Source organism: Solanum lycopersicum, chromosome 3, assembly GCF_036512215.1.
Source record: "Solanum lycopersicum chromosome 3, SLM_r2.1".
Taxonomy (NCBI): Eukaryota; Viridiplantae; Streptophyta; class Magnoliopsida; order Solanales; family Solanaceae; genus Solanum; species Solanum lycopersicum.
The window spans coordinates 63253311-63279195 of NC_090802.1; the positions used below are offsets into that span (position 1 = coordinate 63253311).

The 25885-nt window shown below is 30.9% G+C and overlaps 3 protein-coding genes across 3 annotated transcripts; 2 read left to right on the plus strand and 1 right to left on the minus strand.

Annotated features, from left to right (window-relative positions):
* Positions 1 to 1894: 1894 nt before the first annotated feature.
* Positions 1895 to 5363, plus strand: LOC104646573 (leucine-rich repeat extensin-like protein 3). Its single transcript, XM_019212693.2, has one exon. The coding sequence runs from the start codon at positions 3893 to 3895 to the stop codon at positions 5174 to 5176; it is 1284 nt and encodes a 427-aa protein (XP_019068238.1). The 5' UTR covers positions 1895 to 3892; the 3' UTR covers positions 5177 to 5363.
* A 2636-nt stretch (positions 5364 to 7999) lies between these two features.
* Positions 8000 to 9748, plus strand: LOC101265117 (F-box/LRR-repeat protein 3). Its single transcript, XM_010320424.3, has one exon. The coding sequence runs from the start codon at positions 8000 to 8002 to the stop codon at positions 9746 to 9748; it is 1749 nt and encodes a 582-aa protein (XP_010318726.1).
* A 2335-nt stretch (positions 9749 to 12083) lies between these two features.
* LOC101264808 (uncharacterized) lies at positions 12084 to 16209 on the minus strand. Its single transcript, XM_004235870.5, has 5 exons — positions 15649 to 16209; positions 13557 to 13625; positions 13239 to 13301; positions 13086 to 13154; positions 12084 to 12742 (listed from the first exon to the last, which is right to left on the minus strand). The coding sequence occupies exons 1-5, from the start codon at positions 16162 to 16164 to the stop codon at positions 12482 to 12484; spliced, it is 978 nt and encodes a 325-aa protein (XP_004235918.2). The 5' UTR covers positions 16165 to 16209; the 3' UTR covers positions 12084 to 12481.
* Between the last annotated feature and the right edge of the window lie 9676 nt (positions 16210 to 25885).

Genomic DNA, 25885 nt, shown 5'->3' on the forward strand with positions numbered 1-25885 from the left:
TTTAAAATATATTTTTTCATCGTAATGATAGAAAAAAGATTGTAATTAAAGTACTTTCCATATAATTTTTAAATATCTAAATTTTTATTTTAAAATATATATTTAATATAATTTAATATAGATTTGAAATTTAGTCAAAATTGACTCTCAACAAAACACAACATAATAACTAAAAAGGAATTAAAAGACTGAATTTTCTATAATTTTTAAATATGTAACTTTACTATAAAAAAATATTAATTTATACTTTTTAAATTTTTGATTATATATACAAAATAAAACTCAACTCTCAAACATTTGAATTGAATGTATGAACATAGGTGTGATATATTTATAACAACAATCAATTTCATTTTTATCGATAACGAATCTTTTGAAGCCAATGATATAATATTTTAAAAATTATAATATTCAAATGATATTTATATTTTGCTTTACACATTATTTTGATCAATAGGACGGAAAAGATTTTACTTAAAAACACTTTAAAATATTTAAAAGTTTTATTTTTATATCAACAAATTTATATCGAATTAAACTACGTAAAAGGGCTAAAAAAATGTTTAAAAATTCATTCATCTATTTTTCAGTCTTAAAATATCCTTTCATTCATTTTTTGATTTAAAAATATCATTTCATTCACCTTTTTGCTCACATATATTCTTAAAACTAATTATCCTATCTTTACTTTATTTTTAATATACTTATTATGTGTCATTTTTTTATTGGAGGAAATAAAAACCTTACCTCTTTAATATTTTCTCCATAATTTATCCAAGTCAAAAGAACCCCAATTTTATTTTTATTTTTTAAAGAAAATCTAATTGTTTTTTTTGTATTTATTGCATTTTACTTTTCAAGCTTGTTTTGGATTGATTAATAAGGGCACTGTTTTGACTTTGGATAAATTTTATGAAAAAAATTTAAAAGTTTCTTTAAAAACCAGAGTAATAATATTTTGTATTTGTTGTAGGATTTTTAAAAATTATTTTTTGGGGTCATGAAAAAAGTATATTATTTTAACTTGAATAAATTAGGAAAAATAATATTTAATTTTTTATAAAAATATCTATATTATTTATTGAATATTTTTTATTTTTTGTCGGATCTTGTAAAAAGAACGTATTTTTTTCTCTGACTGTCTCTTTCATTTGCGGAGCGTATGTTATGTGATTCGTGTACTCATCATATATATCTTTCTTTCTTCTTTTTTTTCAAATGAATTGTACAATAAAAATAAGATGGTATTGTTAGTCTTAAAAATATATATAAGCCAAAAAAGATGAATAGAAAAATATTTTTAAATTAAAATATGAATAATTAAATATTTTAAATTTAAAAATAGATGAATGACATTTTTAAATTTTTTCTTAAAATTAAATATATTTTTAATTTTTTTTGATTAAATCATGACACATGAAATAAAACGGAGTAACTATGGAAGGTACCATGTGGCTATTGTGACTAATAATTTTTATCGTACACCGACTACTAGATTGGAAAGAAAAATCAAACCCCTCAACAACTTCTAGACTTATACATATAAAAATAAGATAAAAAACAATCTGATTTGACAATGATAGTTCATAATTGAGTACCATTCAGGATCTAAAATACTTAATCACTCCCCTTTTTGGATGGATCCCATTTATTAATATAATTATTATTATTTTATATATATTAAGCTATATAAAACGCATTATTATAGCTTAAATCTACATTTAAATCCCTTTTCGTCTATTACATTTTTTTAACCAAAAAATTATATGTTCACAAATTATGCCTATATGAATTGGGTGGACCGTATAATGAGATTTGAGTGCAATTATTATTAGATTGTACTGTAGTATAACTTATGTTACTCTAATAATAGTACAATTATTCCTTGTTTTTTTTTTCTGTCCAAATTGTAACCCTGATATTTTTTTTATTTATAATTTTCTCATTATACATTGAATTAATTTATTTTCCTATTTTAATTATTTTCTGGTGCTGTTTGTTTTATTTAATTTATTTATTCTGCTGAGATATGTATTTATTGATTACCAGTGGTAAGAGCAATTTGAAGAAAGACGACAATCAGCCCTTCATAATCCCCACGAGAGTAACAGCCCAACAGTTGTTGACTGCTGGCAAATTAATGTAAAATAAATAAAATATTATATCGTTTCTAATTATTATAACCTATCTTACTTATTTGAAAATAATTAGAAGGTAAAAAATTATAAATTATTTCAATTATTTTAATATGTAGGTGAACATTTTTAATAAGTAATTAATTTGTATATGCCTCCAATTTGCTCGTCCTTCTCAAACTCTTTTTGAGAAACTCATGAAGCCATTGCTCTGTTTCTCTCAAATTCGTTTAAATACACCTTATAACTTTAACAATAATTATCAAATTCATTTACATGCAATAATTGGACCTGAATAATTATGTAATGAATTTAATAGCACACTAGTTTTCCTCTGTTATAATTGAGGAATTATGACATGATAAAAAGTGTAACAGTAATAACTGATGAGTAATTAAGAAACTTTGAACTCCTTTTGAGACAAGAAAAGGAAACTGAATAGAATAAAACAAAAAGAAAGAGGGGTTGAGTGTACGCATGCTCGTCGTGTATGGTGTTGTTATCACGCGCGTATCACTTATTTTGTCACCTTACTCCATTGGTTTGTGATATTTTGCATAATGTCAATGCATTTCTTACTCTATTATCTTAAGCTTCGATTCAATAAATTTTCATAGATCAAATCAAAATTCAAATAGTAGAATACTTTTTCGACAGAAAACAACAACAAAAAGAAATTCCACACGCATTTCTAAACTAGTAGAATTTTCACAAGTTCAAAATCGAAAAAAAATAAACACAAGCTACTCGAAGGAATTCAACGATATAAAAAATAATTTAAGCATTGTTTAAGTGATCCCCACAGCCACAATATACAACTTCCAACTTGTTCCAAATTTATACTTGGGCCATGAATTTGGTTGTGTTGGGCTTCTTCTGTTCATTAAAAGATGGGCAGGGCCTATCTAATGTCTCATCCTACAGTACAAGTACCCATTCTTCATCATAAAGATTTCCCTTACACTGTCTAGTATATCATGGTAGACAAAAATGTCTATCACCTGCTCACATAAAAGTGTACTCTTTCTAACAACGCAGACAAAAGTTTTAAGATCGAATCTCACGGCTATAATGTACATGTTTTTTTTGTGCCAATCCAATTGATCGGGCCTAACACAAACACATGCCTGGGCCTCTCAACACAGAATAGAGAAACAATCCAGACCAACAATAACACTTGCTTGATTGTTTCTGCTTAATGGCTGTATCCTTATCGAATTATAGTAAGCCATGGTTATCCTTCTACTCTGCACAACGCCTACATGAGAATTAAATGTAGAATTTAACATTTATCTTTTACATTGAATCTTTCTTTTTGGTCAGCTCTTTGCTGAAAGGATCAAGAGTGGCACATACAACAAGACACTCCATTCATTTCAATTGCCGCATTTTCTGCAGCAAAGCAAATGATCATTCATCAATCATCCCTCCAACTAATCCTGCATTTGTAGTAATGTCCACCGCTCAACAACTAAATCACATTAACTCTACTCAATCATCCTTCAAAAAACACAAGCTTAACCTTGATATGCCAAAATTTAGACTCCGGTCAAGTTCACATTCCATTGATACTTGTGATGCATTAATTTACTGTTGCCCAGTTGTTGCATGGGGCGCATTTAACATATTATGTGCCACTAACAAATTTGATTTCCTCAATAAGTGTATAAATCTGTATATATATGTGAACATATATGCATGATATGATTATGAAAACATTGTATGGAAAATGAAGGATACTTACTGAATAGTTCGAGATGAAAATTAACATTGTTATTCTGAGTTTGATAGCCTTGGTCTTGATTTCTTCAACCTTATTAGTGGAAGCTAGAAGTAGGAATAATGAAGAAGAGAAGAGGAGAAGTCGCGGTGGGGTAGGAAGAAGTAGAAGAAGCAGTGGTGGGAGAAGATCAAGAGGAAGGTCTTCGTCATCTTCGGGTTGTGATCCTTTATTTTCATACCTCTTTGGAAGTTGTGGTCAGTGGCCTTTCCCTCGTAACGCACAAAACAACCCATTTACCCAACCAATTTCCCCTTCACCCTCACCTCGCATCCCAGCTCCGCCATACCGTCCTCCGATTGTACCATCTCCTCCACCAGCGGTTATACGGCCACCAGTTATCCCGTCTCCACCACCTCTCATTCCTTCACCTCCAATAGTAAACCCATCACCACCTCCGCTCGTTACGCCGTCACCACCACCGGTCGTTGCACCATCACCGCCACCTGTAGTGGCTTCTCCGCCACCACCGGTCTTCTCACCTCCACCGTTAGTTCCATCTCCGCCACCACCTTCTCCTCCACCACCAATTCCACCACCACCTTTAGTTCCTTCCCCACCTCCGCCAGAACCTCCGCCATTCTTTGTCTTCCCACCACCACTAGTTGCTTCGCCACCTCCACCGGCAGAACCTGTCTTCCCTTGGTGGTCCCCTCCTGATCCAGACGACACTCCCAATTTTCCGCTATTTTCTCCTCCGCCGTTGGTACCCGATTTTCCCCTCCCAACACCTCAACCACCAGATTTTCCACCAGAAACTCCACTGGTGCCCATATTTTCTCCACCAGAACAGGATTTCCCCCCACCTACACCACTTCTTCCCATATTTTCTCCACCTCCAATTTTCACTCTTCCACCGCCGGAACAAAATTTACCTCCAGCTACACCGCTTGTCCCTATTTTTCCGCCAGCAGATAACCAGCCAGTGATTCCCGATCAACCACCAAACAGTTTTATGCCATCTCCACTGTTTCCTGATCAACCACCGACCAATTTTCTGCCTTCACCGATTTTTCCTGATCAACCACCAAACAACTTTCTTCCGTCACCGATATTCCCTGATCAACCACCAGTCAATTTCCTGCCGTCACCTGTAATTCCTGATCAACCACCGACCAATTTCCTGCCGTCACCTGTAATTCCTGATCAACCGCCAGAAACATTTCTCCCGTCACCGTTAGTTCCCGATCAAGCGCCGCCAGTTGCAGTAATTCCGCCATTTGAGCTTCCGCCTCAGCCGGACTCGCCACCATTCGCCTAATAGTTAATGGTTCACGTCTTCACGATCTCCATTGAATTTGAAACCGCATGTTTTTTATTTTCCTTTGGTGCATTTTTCTTTTTTCTTTTTTACTTTTTTCTCAGCTGTAGTTAAAACCCCAAATGTACTGTAAAAGATTGTTTTTTTTATTATTACTACTATGAATAAAATAACTATAATTTATAAATAACATGATCTTTTAAGTTATTAGCTGGACTTTACCTTAAGATCAATTTACATATGCTCGTTTCACTTCATAAATAATGATAAGATTTAGACAATTATGTATTTTAATAGAATAAGAAATTCAGATATCACTGTAAATCTATTTTGCGTGACTTTTTAAAATTCAATCAAATCAATAGAATATTGTTAGTAAAAGCTTACGATATAATAAAATTAAAAATAAAATAAAGAAATAAATTTTTAGGTTGAGGCACGGATATCTTGCTCTTTTTAACAAGATACAAGCTCATTGCGGCATAATCTACACCGATCCAGCAGTAATACTCTTGACTTGTCTCCTTCAGGATACAACAGCCCAACAGTAGTGTATAATTTAAACAACTCCGGATTAGTTGAAGAGTCTAAAGCTCCATAAAAAAACACTTTCCTTCGACATATAATACTCTCTATTGTATAGTAAATATAGTTGAAGACTTAGAATATTTTCTATTACTCAACTCTCTCTTTCACTACACTAACCTCAATATAAACCACTCATCTTTTTCACTCTATATTTTCTTGTATTTCTCTTGTTTCTCTCCTTTCTCAACACAAATGAAGACTACACTATTTATAGGTGATGAATTAATTCTTGCAATGAATAGGAGTCACTGGATAGTAAATTTGTCAAATGAATGGCTCAAATGTTATATAAGTTACAAGACATAAATAAAAGAATAATGGATAAAATAAAGAGTTGGTGGTTACATAAATTATACTAATGACCATTTTCTTCAACAATTGATGATAGTAAAGAGGCATAAACGTAATGTCTATCAATAAACATAACATGATATATAATGTGACATATAATATATATTTTTATTAATATTAAAATGTCCACCAACAATATTTTATTCCTTCTCTAATGCATCAAACAGATGGATTGAGTTGAATCAAACAATATATTTTCACTAGTTAGGAACATTAATGTCACAAAACTTCCTGTTATTCCATAATTTATCGGCAAATGAAAAAAGATTAGACGGCAAAAGGTCGAAGATTGATTGAGAAATACAAATTAAAGTCATTCGACAAAAAGCACATGCAACACTTGTTTGGGGCGTGATATTGACAAATTCGACTTGGTAATTGTAGTTTTTCTTTTTCCTTCAAAATACTACATTATTATCATTATCCAATATGTTAAAGCTAATTCTATATAATTTGGTATTTTATGTTTAATTTTGATATTTTTTCATAAAACTAAATAAAAAATACAATAATGTATTTGATTTGATTTACATATGTAATATATGATTATAAGTTTAATTTTTATCAATAGACATTTTAATTATATCATACTAACATTTAACACAATAATAAAATAGCCTCTCACACAATGAGGTCTAGGAAACATAGAGTGACACCTTACCTCTATATTAGAGGCAAAAAGATTATCTTTGATAGACCTCTACGGCTCAAGACAAGATTAATCTAGTAAAAGACATATAAAATTCGATAAAGTTATAACTTGATTGAAAAAAATAAACTGGTGGACTCATTATATGAATTTGAACAACACTCTCCTTATAAGCTAGACTTTGAGGTGGGCTTAGCCTAGATATCTTATATAACAAGCTATCAAAACCAAGTTTATCTCTATTTAGACTCTGATATCATATCTTAATACAATAGAGAATAGATATTAAAAAATTACCTTACCACATACAATAAACATTAATAGAAATGGCCCTACTAATACTATTAAGGCAACAAGACAAACTAGTAGGGGCAAACTCCTACAATTCTACGTGCTAATTTTCTATCTTAATTTATGTTCTTCAGACATCGGATATATATAATTATTAAAAAGAAAATAGAAAGAAACTTTTTTGTTAGCCAACTATACATAAAAAAAAAATGTTTCAAAAAGGACAAAATAAATAAAATTCCAAGATCTAATTAATTAGTATTATACTAATACTAATCTATTTTTTAAAATTATAATAAGATTGAATAGTTTGAAAAATCCTTATATTTAATTTGACTTATTAATTATATTATTTTACACACAAATTTATCAATTGCGACTTAAATTTCGTAAAACTCAATATTTTTAAATGCCTCCTATTGTTAACCAAATTAATCTAGCTTGAGATTTGATCATAAAAGATTTCTCAACCCTCTTCTTCTACTACATCTCCTTTACACATCAACCCATCCAACATCTTAAGATATTTCATTTATTTATAGACTAAATTTGCTCAATTGAAAAATTATTGTGTTGAGAAGTTTGAGTAATTTATGAAGAATTGTGAAATTTTTATATTTTTGAGGAAAAAAGATATAGTTTGCATGTAAAAATAAAATTCCATTTCGAAATCGGCACTTTAAAACAAAAAGGGCTATTTATTTCTAGATCTCAAATTTAAATTTTGAAATTGACAAAATCAAAAAGTTCTTGGGTCGGTCTATCAATAACGAAAAGATAAAAGACCCATTTCAACAATTTGTTAAAGTAGCCTCAATGCAAGTGAAAGTACACTGAATTCCAAAATTCGCCAGAACAGAATTCGTAACTGAATTCCGAATTCTCTCTCGAAAAACGAGTCAATTTTTCATATGTAAAATTTTAGCCCTAATTAGCTAAAATCAATGGCAAATCGGTGCAAGGATTTGCCGGTAGAATGCTGGGAACTGATATTCAGTCGTCTTCATCACAAATCCGACTTGGAATCGTTTTCCGTGGTGTCCAAACAGTTTCTTGCTCTCACAAATCGTCTGCGAATCGGTTTAACGGTGATAGATTCGACTCTGCTCACCCACGGTAACATATCTAAACTCATTCATCGATTTCCGAATCTTAAATCCATTGATCTTAGTAATTTCAGTGGTGACCTTGATCCTGTTCTTGTTGATCTTGCCAATTCCCTTTCGTATACATCAAATCTCGAACGAATTGATATCTCTAATCAAAAGAAATTACCGTTTATGGGTTTGAAGGAGTTAGGGAGGAAATTAAAGGGTTTGAGGGTTTTGACATGTAGCAATCTAACTCTTTTGCGTGATTCTGATTTGTATGTTATTGCTGAGTTGTTTCCGTTTTTGGAAGAGTTGGACATTAGCTATCCGAGTACGGATTATGTTTTGGATTCTGTGTATATTGCTTCAGAGGCTAGTAATTTGGCTGTGACTGATTCTGGGGTTGAGGTTTTGTCTGTGAATATGAGTAATTTGCGTAAGATCAATATTTCTGGGAATCATTTGATTACTGATAGGTCGCTTGTTGCGCTTTCTATGAATTGTTTGAATTTGGAAGGACTTGAGATGGATGATTGCCCTTTTATTACCGTAAAAGGGATCCTTTCTATACTGCGGACTTGTGCTGCTTTGAGTTGGATTTCAGTGTCTGAGATTCATATTGCCCAATCTAGTTCTGGTTTTGAATGTTTGGCTACTTCTAGCCGAACTTTACAGAAACTAGAAGTTTCCAATTCCATTATAACGGATGAATTCCTCTTCATGGTGGCCAATGCTTCTCTCCCTCTAAATACACTTACACTTTGTTGGTGTACAGATTTCACATATTCTGGTATTTCTAAGTTGTTGTGTGCATACCAATCCCTGAAGTACTTGTCATTGGTTCAAGTAGATTTTTTGAGTGATGAGTGTATGGATGATTTATCCCAATATCTACGGTGTATTGTTACCATTGATCTTAGTGGTTGTATGAGATTGACCAATTTGACGTTCTACGCACTTGCAAGAAACTGTCCTTCACTAAAGGAAATTTATATGGAAAATACTGGTTTTGGGACGAATCATTGTTTTCACAATAATGTAAAGAACCCGAGAATCAGGTCTGTTAATTTGGCAACTAACCATTACCTAGATGATGACTGTCTCATGAATGTTGCTTTGATGTGCCCCAACATGGACTTTCTTGATGTGATATCGTGTACTAGCCTTACAGAGGCAGGTATTATTGCTGTTCTTGAGATGTGTAATCAGATAAGGGATTTGCAACTTGATAATTGTTCAGGGATTAAACATATCGGAAAAGGTGCAGAATTGCCTAGTCTTGAGGTAATAAGTGCAGCTGGTTCAGCATTAAATGATGAAGGTCTGGTCATGATTGGAAGCAGATGTTCTCGACTGCTGAAATTAAACTTGGAGAACTGTAAAGGAGTGACAGCAGAGGGCTTACATGCAATGGTGAAGAACTGTAGATCATTGAGAGAGATAAACTTGAAGAAGTGTCCTCAAGTTAGCATCAATTCTCTGAATAATTTGGTGTTTTCGTCTTCATCACTAAGGAGAGTTATTCCGCCCTGTTGCGCTGCTTTTACTGATAGCTTGAAGGGATTTTACTTGCACCATGGATGTCGAGTGTACTCAGGCTAGTGTTTGTCTGGTGTATGTAGCACATATTATACATTGTGTCCCTTTGATTTCAAACATTTAGACTGTGTGTCATAGAACTAGTCCAGTTTTTCATATCTGTTGTAAATTTTGTTGAAAATTTATTTAGACTGTGCAGTCTGCCATTATCTGTTCACATTTGTTTTACAGCTGCGCGCTGCAATCATACCCCCTCCTCATCCTGTGTGTTTTCCAGCTTTTATCTTTCTTATTAACCAGATTTTGAGTTATCCTGTATTAGTTGAAAGTTGAATCACTGTAAGTGGAAATACAGGAGCAACATCATGTTGGATGTTCTTATTTATAGAGTACATCCATTTTCAATTAACTTCACCATTTTACTGTAAACTGACAACAAACCCGTAACCTTATACATTTCCTTTCTCTTCAATAATCCAATTTAGTTTCTAGTTTCTGCCATTCTTAATTGTTTGCTCAATCCAATTTTGTCCCCATCTTATACTCCTTGACTCTACCAGTGTTTCTTCTTTACTTAGCATTGAAAGTTTGATAACGGTGTATTGATGGCTCTTTCCTCCCCCCTCTGTTGATTCAAATACTCCTGTCATTGATCAATGGCTTTAAGTATAACAACCATTGTTTTGTTTATATTCTTTTGTACGCAGTTAAATTTATGACCGAATTACATTCCGGAATAGGTAAGATAAAATTAATGATTGGATCAATTAGTATTTAAATCAAATCAGTTAGTTCTTGGCTGGCCACTGAAATGAACATATGCATCATTTTTTTAATCTGGTAAATACATATGCATAATTTTAATCAGCAGATAACTACATAAAAATAATCACTACTGTTGCGCTCATTTCTTATTTTCCTTCTTCTTTAATGGCCTGAAATTCGAACCATAATATTGAACTTCAGACATAACTACGAAGTTTTGTCTACATGAATCGATCTTGGGGGACACATGACAGAGTGTCTCTGAAGTTTGAACTATTTAAACCTCAGGTCACTAAAGCTTGAATTGAAAAAATTAAACTGAAAAACATCGTGACACGAAGTTGTCTACTTGAAAATTTTGAACTTAAAAGACACAATATCCTTCTTGATTTGATCACAAAAAGTTGGAACATAAAAAACTGAACTAAAGACAGTGTCTTGATGTCTTAATTGGGAAAATTGAAGTGTCTCAACTAAAGAATTGAACTCCTATGACAAATTATCTTAAAGTTTGAGGAAGCAGAGATCGAAGAAGAAGAAGAAAGAAGCAACATCTAAACGTCTTTAAACCTTTATGTATTATTTTATGTGAAACAGAAGATTGAATAACAATGCAGCAAACATTTATGAATAGTGAATCAATTAATGTATTATTTTACGCTAAATAAAAGATGGAATAATGATGCACACATTGTGATAAAATTACTTAAATAACAAATTCACTCTCTATCACTTTACACTTTTCATTCAAGTGCCAATTAAATTCTTGCCTGGGCCTACATCGCCTCATTTTTAAAGAAAACATTGTAAGTAAATGCTCCCTCCGTCCATCCGATTGTGATCTTGTTTACGAAAATTAATTTAATTTATTTTCAAAATAAAATTAAATTAAATTAATCAAATATTTTAAATAAAAAATTAAATATATTAAAACTATACGAAAAGTACTATAAACTTTTGCATATCAATTTGATAAAAAGAATAATATGTTAATTAAAGTTCTTACCGTTGTCTCTTAAAATGAAAACGATGACAACTAAATAGGGATGAAGTGAGTTTTAAAAAACCATGACAATTAATATAAGTTTGTTACCTCATTAGGATTGGTAAGGTAAGGCCTAATCCCCCTTGCTTGTACTTATTCATGTTGAGGTTTTTATCTTATTATTAATGAAAGACCGACAGACGTACTGTTAAAAAAAACCATGATAATTAAAAGTAGACGAAGAGAGTAATATAGTAGTAATTTCTAATACAACAAAACAGAACTTCCAAACAAAGAATTCATATATTATTAATATCTTCATTATCAATTTATGCATAGGCAATAAGTGAGGTATAATTAGAAATTACCAATAGAACAAACAAATTAAATGAATGAAGGAATATATTATAGCTTTTTTCTCGCTAAAGAGTAGAAATATTTTCCTGAAGAATGTTGGGAACTAATATTCAGTCGTCTCTCTCACCAAACTGAGTTGTAATCAGTCTCTTTGGTGTGCAAAGAATTCCTTGCACATCTCACCAATAATGGTCTACGACTCCATTTGTCTGTAATGCATCATCTAAACTCATTCACAGATTTCCTCATCGATGGTGATATGCAAGTGTATGCGAATAGAAAATTATGGTATTCAAGTAATGTGATCAACTGATATATAGAATAGTTACATCTTTATCTGTAGATATTTCCAGAGAGAAACTATGAAGGAATGAGGGTTGGCCCCAAAGAATCGGACACTGAAGAAATCTGTCAGAAAAAAAAAAGAAACTGTCTACTGCAACTAGTAAGTTAGGATCTCTAACCTATGGTTGACATCTTCTCAAAGAAATATCACAGATCCTAACTACCCTCAGTACCTTCATGACTAAAAATCCACTTTCGCAGCTTCTGTTTGACAAGTGGTGAAGGAAAGAAAGTCTTTACTTACTACTGAATCCATAAATCATCCTATAACAGGGTTAGCCCTTACTAGTTTATACTTGTCTTTCTGTGTTGGAGGATCCCCTGTTATGCAGAAGTATTTCACTTCACCCCCAGAGATTGTCAGAGCCAGAAGCCTCGCCAAATGGAATGTTGAGGTCTGGGAGTACAAAGTTGGAATCCAAATCTGAGACATCTTGCTGCTTTTCCAGAGATGATGGCGATACTGCAACCTTGTTTGCAGCTTTCTCCAGTAAGATGGGAATGACTGGATAGCTTGGTTGAACCTCTTGCTGATACTGACCCGAAATTCCATCATATGCAACAGTTGTGCCTCTTTCATTTGCCTGCTGAGGGAGCACATCGAGCTGGAGAAAAGGACATTAAGTTAGTATAAAGTTTCTATACCTCCGTTCTTTCTTGATCTGTAGTGAAGAAAAAGTAGGTAAAGCATGCTCATTTGTAGTATCAAGTGGCAGTCTTATGTTCATGGTGGGGGTTGAAAAACTACTTAGATCAAGAAAATACATCCACGTGATAATCATTCGCGCTAACCATTAAGTGATCTTGATTCACTAGCAAGGATAAAATCAGTCTATAAGACAGTTGAGCAAGAATATTAAGGTTGCCTAAGATTTAAAAAGAAAAAAAAAGCAATAGGTATCATACAGTATAATATAGACCAGATAGCAAAATCGATAACCATATTACCTTCATTCTTTTCAGTTTTTGATTTGTTTCCCTCTGATTCTCCACACTAGCGCGTAGTAAAGCCACTTGCTGTATAAAGAGCGGTGTTAATTGAGGAACTTATAATACAATCAAACTATAAGTATAACTACTCACAATAGCAAAGAAGAATACCTTCTTCAATTGCTTTCTTTCCTTAATTAGCATGATCTCATCCATTTTCAGCTCAGCCAATGTCTGCTCATCACAGAAGGGATATAAGGAAAAATGAATAAGTGACTTAGTAGTCCTGAATATGGGAAATAGAACATTTTGTGTCCCAGGTCACGCACTTAATGAAAACCAAAGTAAAAGTGATGAAGCAATGGGTCTTCCTTCAAAATTACAAAATTTTTTGCATTTACAAATGTTACACTTTTAAATGAACTATTCTATCTCAATTCCTAATAGCAAAATGTGCCATACATAACTTAGTGGAGGGTAAAAACTAACCTTTTTCTTCCTTGACCTCTTGCTGGTGGTAGCATCACTAGTACCATTAACCTGAGAGTCCAGCAAAGTCTGCAGATAAATGAATACGTCCAATCAAACACGCGCTTGCTTTCAAGAAAATAGTGTATAATAATTGGTTGCCAAGAGAGAGTATATACTAAAGGCATGTCGATATATCTGCGTACATATTTAACACACTACAGTGTGTTCAAAACATCAACCACAATGTAAGCCAAAAAATATATGGGACATAATCTGCGACCAACATGTCCTCCTTATCCAAACACCAAAGAAAGTTATATGGTCGACAAATTCCTCAGACAAGTAAGACAAGTAGGGACAGTAAAACTTGTTAATAAGCCAGAGACGGATATAAAATGAAGTTTCCTTTAACAACTATACACCTATTTTGTCGTAAATAATAACCCCTAGGACGACTTTTTACACATGCAATCTGATAAGCCCTTCATTAAAAAAACACTTCTTTGACTAAACACTTTCACTTATACAGCTGCCACTTCTTGATTAGCTCGCCCAGGAGTACTAACAACAAGAAGCTTCAAAGCAATTGGTAATAATACACTGTTATTTTTATTTAATTTTTTATCGTAGTTTCCACAATACCTTTCGCACAACTCCACTAATTTCACCATAATCCCAACTTTTTCGACTATGACAGAATGTGAAGAAATTTTGTTAGAGTACGAAAAAAAAGGTTATGTATAGAAGCTGCTCATATTCTAATTTTCTAACAATCACTGATATTTGACTACGTACGGTTGTGGGGTGCCCCAAAATATTCCTTTTCATTTGCTGTCAACCAAATGTCGTTTAGATTGTGGGTATGAATAAAACGACAAAGCTTAAATTCAAGATTCTGACGCTGAACCCACAGCTTAAGCTATCCCTACATCCTACCACACTTTATAATTCCCCTCAACTTTCCACGTTTACAAAAAAGGAAAAAAAATTTACTCCACCAAATTGCTTAGCCACTAACAAACACTACCACCAAACTGAACGCAGACCTATTTGCCACGAACACACGCCATCCTCTTTAGTCTTTACTCATCATTAAATTTCAAACTAAAATATTTAAATTGACGTAAATGCCCCCACTAATCATAGTTAAAAAACATAAAAAGGTAAGTAAGGATGATAAAAAGTGAGGACAAAAAGGGGTTTGACCAATTGAAGAGTTGGCTTATTTTGCAATTCAGTACCAAATCCAATGGTTCAAAAGTGAACCGACCCCGACAAAGACTGGAGACATTTTATAGTCACTTCATCAGGTCGGCCAAATTGACTCAATTGTCCTTAAGATAGGGTTAAGAGGCTAAACTTCGAATCAGATTTTTAATTTTTTTTTTTCAAAATATTATTATCGCCAAATATTTAAAAGGCGTTTGGGTAAATTTTAGGAGTTGAAAGTGTGACACGAAGACGCCACAAAATAATAGGGGGATTGGGGTGGTGAGAGAAAAACGTGAAGAGTCATTCAATCTTGTGCGTCTGACAACATATGTTGAAAGTAAAGTTCACCACTTTTCTCCTCCTTGTAAATATTCATTTAATAGTAACTTTAATAAAAGATAAGAAGTTAACATTAATTTGGAATATGGGGAAATTGGAAAGTCCGGAGATTTATATATGGTAAGGGGTACTTTGGTCAACACGCGGAGAATAAAACGGAGCCACCAACGACGACCGCGGTTTACTCACCGGAGACCTACGGAACTGAAGCTAATCCGATAAGTGAGTTTGTTATTTTATTAACTGAAAAAAACAGAGACAGGTGACTGCTATATCTATTTGCTTCCAATGGACGCTTCGAAACTAGAAAAATAAAATAAAATCCGAATTTCTGGAAGAGTCACGAGGAATGAATCGAATGACACACGCGACTCAAATGAAATGGCTCGCGTCAACGAATTAACAACTTGCCATAACCACCACACACCAGATAAATTAACAGAGAATCCGCCGTTCACTGTAAACGATATACACGATGGACAAACCAATAATCGTACACGAAAAGCACGCACATCGAGTGAGAGAGAGAGAGAGGAAGAAGAAGAACAAACATCCAAACCTTAGATCTCGTGCTGCTTGGAGTTTTGTATAGCGGATGAGGAGATCCGCTAGACTCTTCACAGCCACCATCAACGGCGCCACCACTACCACCGCCACCTCCACAACTAACAGATGTGCCGCCACTCCATGACAAAGGAGTAGTAGGACTAGCACGTGGAGCCGCCTTCTTAGCATTAACAGAAACTTGTTTAGACCTGCTCCGACGCACAGACCACTCAAGCGGTGAACCTGTCCTCTTCAACTTAGCCGGTAACGGAGCCGGAGCCGGAATCGGAGACGGAGATGGATTGGCCTGGCTGAGACGCAAGAGTAATTCAGCAACGACAGAGTCATCCATGATTGCCGTTTGAACCCACTCTTCTTCAGGCATGACGGCGATTTTTGATGAATGGAAAGGGTAGGAAGAGGTTGGAAAAGGAAAAAGTGTAAGGAAGATGAGAGAGGAATGAAATGAGATTGTGGGCTTAGTGGTGGCAAAGGCAAATAAAAATCGGAAAAAAAAGTGTAGCTGCATTAATTTATATATATATATATATATATATATAATATATTATTATATAATATAAATGGCCAGGATGACATGAAGTGGCTATATATATACATACACATTATTGAAGTGCGTGGATGTCTCTTCATACTAACTTAATGTGTATAAAAAAGATTTTCAACCTATGTATGCCCGTGTAGCTTGGGATTTAGAATTTAAATTTAAAAATAATGTATACAAATAAAAATATAAAGTTTAAATTTAAAGTATCGAGTCAGTTGAATTCGTATATTAACTTTTAATTCAGCGACTGTACAGATGGAGTAAAGATTTGAAGTTTGTTGATATCGAATTTTAATTTTGTTGTTGTTTTAGTGAGTCATATCTCCCTAATAATTTATATGTATTTATCGACTGAAACAAATATAAAATTTAAGTTAAAGTTAATCAGCTTAATCAAATTTATCTGTAAAATGGAGGCTCAAGAGCTAGTTAAGAAAGACGATAAGTGACAATGAAGGATGATAAACGTCATTTATGGCACGCGTGAAGGACACGTGTACTAATAACTGAATTTTGAAATCGAAACTTATGGTAACTCTAAACCTGTTAGTTTTCGCGCTCGTTTGGCGGATCACATGTGTTATAATAAAATTCTTTTTAATCTAACACTAATTAAATTTATGTGCTTGCTATTTATATTCGGATTTCGCCCCTGGTTATCTATTTCATTAATATATAAAAGAATTAAAAAATTATTTTCCAAACATGATATAGAAAAAATATATTGCAACTAATATTATTTCTAATTATTTTTTAAGTTTACCATTCACTAATACTTCTAAAATTAGACATAAATATTTTTAAATGATTTTATGATGTAAAAACATGTTTATAGTTAGTTATCATGCTTTTCGTTTTAAAATAAGTGTTACCTTAATTATTTTGTATTCGTCAATATATACATAAAGTATAGATAAAATTGATTTACTAAATTATTGATATTTTTTTATTTTTACAGATATATTTCACTTTCATCCTTATTAAAAGTAGATGATCTAAAAAGTAATTTTATTTTTAAAAAATTAAAAATATAATTATTGACATGTTTTCATATTCATCCTTTGTTATAAAAACAGAATACTATTAATACGACTTAAAATAAAAAAATATCAAATAAAGAATAGCAAATAATAAGAATAATCAATCAAAATTATCCTTGAATCAATATTTTTCCTAAAAAGTATATCAAACAAAACATAAAAATACAATGAATCGAAGAATTTAAATATTTTCTTCAGCGTTGACCATTATTAAAAAAATACTTATAAGCATAAATATATATAATTAGAATTTTCTTTTTTACTTTTTACCTCTTAAATTTTAAAAACGATATTTATTTTCAAACGATGGAAATTATATTATCTATATAGGGAATTAATGTAAATGTCGAGATGTCAATTGACACACACTTTTGTGTTGGTGTTGAATAATAGAAGGCAACAATTGAAAATGAGATTACACTTTTTTTTTTTCTTTTTCGTAATTTAATTTAGAGGACACTATGAAGGGACCCACAAAATTGAAACGTGGCACTGAGCAGCTGGTTTTGATTATCACGCGCTTGGTGTCCGAGAGTGGTTTAGAAAATAAAAAAAGGGGATGGGAGAATGGTGATGTTGTCTGTTTGAGAGTTGAGTGTGGGGACCTAATTGGCTTGTTTTATGCTTACATTATGCCGCATATGACACTCTTCTAATAGATTCAACCTTCTATCCAATCAAAAACTTACATTATCATATGTTTTCTTTAGTTTCGATGAGTATTTGAACTACTAGTTTGAAAAATATTCACCTTCAAGTGAGATAAGAGAAGTCGCGTTTGAATATGATTTGAAATTAAGTTAATTTAGAGTATGTGATTGTGAATTTATATTTATCTTTTCAAGTTCATGTTGAATTCATCCCATTGTTTTAGTCAATTTTAGTTATTCAATTGGTACAAACAATTGTTAAAAAGGAATAGTAATTGGAGTTGAAAAGAAAAGATTTGGTAGTTGGCAAATTGGTAAGATTTGCAATCATTTTTGACTTTGCTATGTTTACATATGTCACTAGTGACATAGGTATGGTTTTATCCTTCTATAAATAGAGCATTCTTGCTCATTTGTAGAACATACCAAGTTAGAGAGAAAAACCATTTTGAGAGCAAAGTGAGGTATTCTATAGACTATATAAGAAAATAGTCTGTGAAGAAAAATAGAGTGTGAGCGATATTTTAGTAAGACGGAAACAAAAAGAGTGTTGTTCCTTTTGAGTGTTGTATTCGTGACTACACAGTGTAAAATTCCTTACTATAGTAATATCAGTTGCTCCTCTTGGCCCGTGGTTTTTTCCCTTGTTCAGAAGGGTTTTCACGTAAAATTATTGGTGTCGTTATTTTCTTATTTTATTTCCATTACTTTTACCATATATACTTTTGTACTTGTCCGCGTTTTCCCAACAGTTCAATGTATGATAGATTTTTGAAGATAAAGTTAAAACAAAAATTGTTTTATCTCATTCGATCTTTCACATGACAAAGTTTTTTCCTTTCTCATTGAAGTATAAGCAATGAGGAATCAATGGGATGAAACTCAATTCAGTTATGTCAATGACTTTATGTCCATATTTCAGTCTATGATACTGTCCTTAAAGTTTAACGAATTAGGAAAGTATTTACTTAAAAGTGAAAGGTTAATATTTTTGCTCTTGGTAGTACTATCAAATATCATATAACTTCATATTGCAAAACGATAGATTGGTAATGAATACTAAATAGAAAATGCATCTCTATTTGATAATTTTGGACATGTAGTTTAAATTTCATTAGTTGTATTAATTTTCATTAAACAAAATAAATTCAAAATATAGTTTCTTCTGTAACATATAAATCTATGAGTCAAATTTTACAATTAAATGAAGTAAAATCAAAATCATATTACTATGCCCAAAGTCTTAGTGAATGTTGGTATTATTATGATTATTATAACAATTGATTTTCAACCAAGGAAGAGTGACGCGCGAGGGAGAAGCATGGTACTTGCCTTTAACAAGTGAAGGGTAGCTAGCTACTTTACTTTTAAAAATACTACCTTTAGAGTTAATTGTCACACAAAGCATCATGTCATTTCACGTGATACCTCATACATTAAGGAGAATATAAAATCGTGATGCGTAAAATGTCGTCTTTAACTACTACTACTAATAGGACTAGCATATATAGTCCACTTTATAATGCAACAAACTTTAAAGGCCAACACAGTTCTCACAGAGGTCCAATAATGTTTTTTACTCCCTTACTATCATCATCATATTATAATCTGAAATCAAAATTAATAACTATTTTGTTTTTTATTTTTATTCGTTTGCTATGTCAATTTTTTATTTTATTATCTTAGCTTAACGAATTTATCAAAGAATGTCCAGAAATAACAATTTCTTATGTTAAAGGATCAAAAAATGTTATTTAATCATTTTACTTTTATACATGCTATTTTTGTCAATGAAAAGTGTCCAATTAAACACCTTTACCACTATGTAACGATCCATCAAATTGTTCCATTAAAATTATATAACAATTAATTGACCAAATCAAATTACGAACACCCTAAAGCTGTTACTGAATAGTGAGTAGTCAATAAAAATTTGGGGTAGAATTATAAATAGTTCTTCACATTAATTAGATGTTTCAGATTTGAGTTTTTTTAGGTACAAAAGTCGTCTCTATTAGAAAGCATATTACTTTCAATGTGGGACACACCAATATACATTTAAATTTTAGTCAAATTTAAAGATACAGGATAGAAAGGTATAATAATGTCGATAAATTCTTTCGATACGAATTTAAATTTAAATTGAATATAGAATTGAAACGTATTTTGGACTAACAAATCTCTACCAAAAAAGTACTACTTTCCATTTTATGATTTGGAGCGTGCTATTCACACACTCTTCATGCCTCTACACGTATTCGGAGCCCCTTTTTATTTTTATTTTTTTAATTTTGTGATTATTGTTTTTAGTACGTTCTATATTTCCCAAAGATATTATTACTCAATATTGGTTTCCCCTTTATGAACTACCGCGTGAATCACTGTCTCCCTCCACTGACTGCTTATTCCGGTTTAAATTTATTTTATTTTAAGATCCAACAAATAAAAATAAATGGTGCGTATTTTATTCATAATTTTATCATAATTATATGATGTATAGTTTTACTTTTAAAATGATAAATCGGATATCAATAAATATGAGATTCCTGTTAATGTTTATTCGTTTTAGTCAAAGTAATTTGAAACAGTAGTAGTTAAAGAAGACGCAGCATTGCGCCAGTGGCAGCCATGCGTACGAAGCGATGGAATCTGAACTTTCTTAGTAGGCTTTTGGCCAACGATATGGTATCGCGAGATAAAATCAACATTTAGATATGTCATTTTACACTAATTTCATCTCATTATTCTGCATCATGAGATGTGATACCATATTCTCCAAAAAAACATGATATGGAATCACATGGTGATATCATATCATGATTTAAGATGTTTTACTACAAAAATTGATCCACAAATTTATATTTTATTAAAACAATTCCATATTTATAACTGATAACCATTTATTTCACATTTAAAATAAAATTTATGATCACATCATTACATTTTTATTAGTTGGATCATTTTTACTCAAATATATTGATGAAGCAATTACTTAAGTGGACAATAAATAATTTTGTCATAATTTATCATACGATTTTATGATTTTTTGTTGATTTGATAATATAAATAAACAATTGGGTTATTTTAATAATTTTAAAACTTCTGAGAATTTTATGTTTATAAGAAATAAACAATACAAAAATTTTATATCACATATCCAAACAATACAAAAATTTCACATCACATATTCAAACAATACAAAAATTTTATATCACATATCTAAACAATACAAAAATTTCATATCACATATTCAAACAATACAAAAATTTTATATCATGATTCCATATTATGATATAGTATCATGATTTTATTTCATAATATAGTAAATCGCATTGCTAAACGGGCCCTTAGTTACCTGTCAAAATGGAACAATGTGAATGCTGCTAGGAAAGTAATCTAAGCGAGGAATTTTACGAAAAAGGTATTATAGAATAGAAAGTAGACTTATAAAAAATAAAAAGACATGTATATGTTATGTATGTATAAATTTAAAATTTTAATCGAGCTAAAAATATTCAACTTTCCAGCATAAGGTGGCTTTATCACTAATACTGGGAGAGCATATAGGAGAAAAATTAAAAACATTTTAAAATTAGACATGAATTATTAGTTTTATCTCTAAAGAAAAAAAAAGTTACAATATTTTTTTATTTGAATAGGTAAACTTAAGTATATATATCATCGTTTATGTAATATTAGTAAAATACTTTTCTAAATATTTTGAAACACTTTTATCGATTTTTAATTAAGAGTCTCATGCCCTTATGAGAGTGTGAAACTGCTCACTATGTCAAGTGACAGATCAAGGCTAATTAAAAATTTGTCTATATTTAGTTAGTCCAGTAAAAAATTATTATCAAGACTGTCAATAATTGAGAAACAGGATTAATAATTTGCGCAAAATTGAAAAATGTTTATCATTTCTGGACAATTTTATATATTTTTTTGAATGGAAATATGTTAGTCTCTGAATTTTTATTTTGTGGTCAAAATAGTATTGGCATGAGGTAAGCTTGTTAAACTCCAAAATGGTCAATGATTACGCGTGACTAAATTCTTGGGTGTCTTCGTTGGACTACTGTTTCTCAATTTGGGAAATTAATTTCTCACCTTCTAATTTCTACTTTATTTCACCTTCTAAAGACTCACACAACGTATATTTTGAGCCATTATTGGTCCAACATAAACATTGCCACGTCATTTTGATGGATCTACATTAAGTATATTGACACACTACTCATGTAAGTTCTTAATTATAATTTTTAATTGCTACTCTAAACAGTAAAAATTCAAGTAATGGTTAAAAAAAAAAAATTGTTAATATATATACATAACTTGTATTCTTGATTTATTTAAGTTCAAAGTTTTAACAAATAGCGTGCAAAATAAAAATTAAATTACTAAATTTTGAATATCATGTAATTATAAAAAATTATTTTTTAAATTAACGACACATTTGTCAACTGTTCCACGTAGCATAGTGAAGGGGGAAAAATGTCAATGGCATTGGGAGTAATATAGCAATAGCAAATATTTGGGGAGAAATCCATGAATGCGTTGACTAATTACTACTATTAACCCAAACTTTAATTAGTTAGAGTTTTATTTTAATAATTAAGCATATAAAAGCGAGCCGAGGGAATCACGGTTTAGTTGAGAAACCCTACCCTTTTAATTAACACAATCCTTTGATTAAAATTTTTACAAAATAAGTTTGAAAAATAAAAATATAACATTTAAGATTATTTCTACTGTTGATTTTCTTTTTGATATTTCGAAAGTAGATGTTCTTGACCGACACCTATATTTTAATTTTTACACCTTATTATTAAACATTTCAATAAGCATTAAAAATAATATAGCATGATACAAAAATATGACCCTTAACTTGTTTTTAGCAGACAACTATATACTTTAACTTTGTGTGAGAAAAGTAGACACTTCAAACTTGTATTGTAATACATGTAGGAAATAAAATTGTCATATAGGGTGCTATGTAGGATGATTGTGTCTATTTATTTAATTTTATACAAGTTTAAATCACTATTTGTGCACAATTAAAGTAAAGTATCATCGATTTAACCTGACAACAAGTTAGGATTATGTTTATTTATTATGCCAATGTTATATGTGATCATAATTCTGTTTGAGAGAATCACGGGTTAGTTTGTTTCCCTGCGCCATGGTTGATGCACATAAACTTTGTACTAATCTTTATTATTTTAAGGAAAAATAACTTAAATACACAATTATAAGTTTTATATTCTCTAATTTTTCCTTCTTTTTTTAAATATTACATAATTCATTTTTTTTTAATTTTAGTAGAAATGTATAGATACATAAAATTCTCTCTCTTATAATACACAATCCCCCAATATAATGCCTATTTTTTCTCTAATAAAACACTCAATCTTTTAAATCAGTTTTTGGATTTTGAATTATTAATTTTAATTAAAACACCTAATTTTAAAATTTTGAATTTCAAAATTTAAAAAATTTGAAATTTCAAAAAACTGGACAATTGTTCTCCCGTTCTTATTGTTCTTTTACTCCATCATCGTCTTCAATTCTTCTTACTACATCATCGATTAGTATTAGTTTGTCAGGTTCAGAAAATAACCTTGTTTCACTTACAAAGTCTCCAGCTTTCGTTAAAATCATCGATTTTTCTTTTCTATGCCTTTCCCTTTTCATCATTCTCAGAAGTTTTTCATCAGATATCATTACTGTCTCTAACCCCACAACCCCTTCTCTAGAATTTCCTATGTCTTTACTTCCACACCCACTGCCGGTGACAATCCATCTCCGCCGCCGGCGGCGGCGGCAGCTGTTCCGAAGCTCCGACAACCGGGGATGGAGAGGACGGGGATTGTTGATGAGAATGGGGCAGAAAATAGAAAAAAGTCTTTGCATGATCATATGAATCTTCAGAAGGATTCAAACAAAGACTCTGGCGAAACATCAAAATCAAAGGTTGTCAAAATACAACAAAAAAAGAAAAAAGAAGCAGCAAACATTGTTGTCAGGCCTACATTGTTTCGGGTTTGTATTTTTATACTTATTTTAAAATTGTTGTTGAAATTAGTAAAAATTTTAAGGAATCCAAAATGTCTCAAAAAATTATGAAAATTATTATCATGTATCAGACAATAGGTTTAATACATAAGTACTAAGTGGATTATAATGTTTAGTCTATGATTTGATACATGAACTAGATGTGTATCATATGATTTCCTATGTATCAAGGGTTTTGGAAAATTTTTATCATGTATTAGTGATTAATTTCAATAGCCCCGCCATCAAGTGTGTTTGCTGATACATTTTGAATCAGTGTGTATAGTGTTTTAGACTATGCATTGATACATGAAGTGTTTGCTGATACATTTTGAATCCATCAAGTGTGTATAGTGTTTTAGATGATGCATTGATACATTTTGAATCCATCAAGTGTGCTTGTGATACATTTTGAATCAGTGTGTGTAGTGTTTTAGACAATGCATTGATACACGAATTTGTTGTGTATCGAAGTTTAATAAATTGTTCATAAAAAATGTATTCAAAATAGATGATATAATCTTTGATTTTCAAAATTTGAAATTAATATTCAATTACATGCTGATTTAATGCTGATTAATAATCTGTTACCATAAATTAAGCTATTTTAGTTAACAAGTTTAAATGTACCATTTTCCCCCATTTTTTTCTTAACAGTTTAAACTCACCATGTATCATTTACCATGTATGTATCACTAGAGTCTAAAGTATCACGGCACAAAATTTTTAAGAAGTTTTTAGTAAATACTAAATTTATCAGAACAGAATGTAATTATTGAATTACACTATGGGATTTCTTAAATTTTTACTTATTTTAATTGAACAGTTCATTACCCAACAATTCTTGGGCTTAAAATGGGTCAAATATGAATGTGTTACATGGGTTTCGGCTTACTAAACGTGTCACTCAAAATGTCATTTACTAGAGAATCTAATTTAATACTGTGTATTGATATATTTATGCAAAATTATAAGGTTTGGCAAATGAAAGTTATAAAAAAAAATTGGCATTCTATAGCAAATTCCTTGCATTTACTAGAAATAAAAAAAATTCCTTATTTGTTTCAATGCTTCATAAATATCTTCTCGTTAATTACGTACATATTTTCCAATATAAATACGAATTAATGAATTAAAAACTTTTATTAATCTTTTCGTCACTTATATTTGTTCATTATACTAAAATACATTTTTACTACTATTTATTTAGGGGTGAAAATCTAGACAATATTAATCATGTACTTCATATTTATTAAATGTAATTATTGACAATATTTTAAAAAATATATATTATATTTATTAAATTTAAAGTGTGGAATCATAAATTATTATTCTATTTATTCCATCTTTAAAGACACGCAAAGTTATTTTTTGATAAGCACTATGGACTTGAGGGAATAATTAATTGGGCCTGCTCGTAAAAATGGAGTCAGTTGGCCCAGTAGTTTGATCTAGCTTTTAATTTGTATAAAATGTTTTTTTTAAAAAATTTGTATTACATTTTACTTTTCTATTAAATAGTAATTGTAGTCCTAAATACGATAACAAACATTGAAATAAATCCATGAATTAAGCTAAACATTCAAAATAAAATATTTTCTCAAAAAAGAATTCTATAGTGATAGAAAAACTATACAAACTTGTTTCCAGAAAACTAAACTCATTAATGTGTATAAAGTTTATATACGAATGTAAATAAATTGAATATAAATTTAATTTGTACCAAATCGTAAAGAAATAATTACATACATATACAAGTAGTTATATATGTATAAAATAGAAATGTTAATGTAGTACTTATATATACACGAATTTTTTCAAGCAGTTTTATAAATAATAACGTAAAATATAAAAAAGATTGTGATTTAAAATAAATTATTACACAAATAGTTGTACCAACTTTTTAAAAATAATTACTTATATACATATATAATTAGTTGA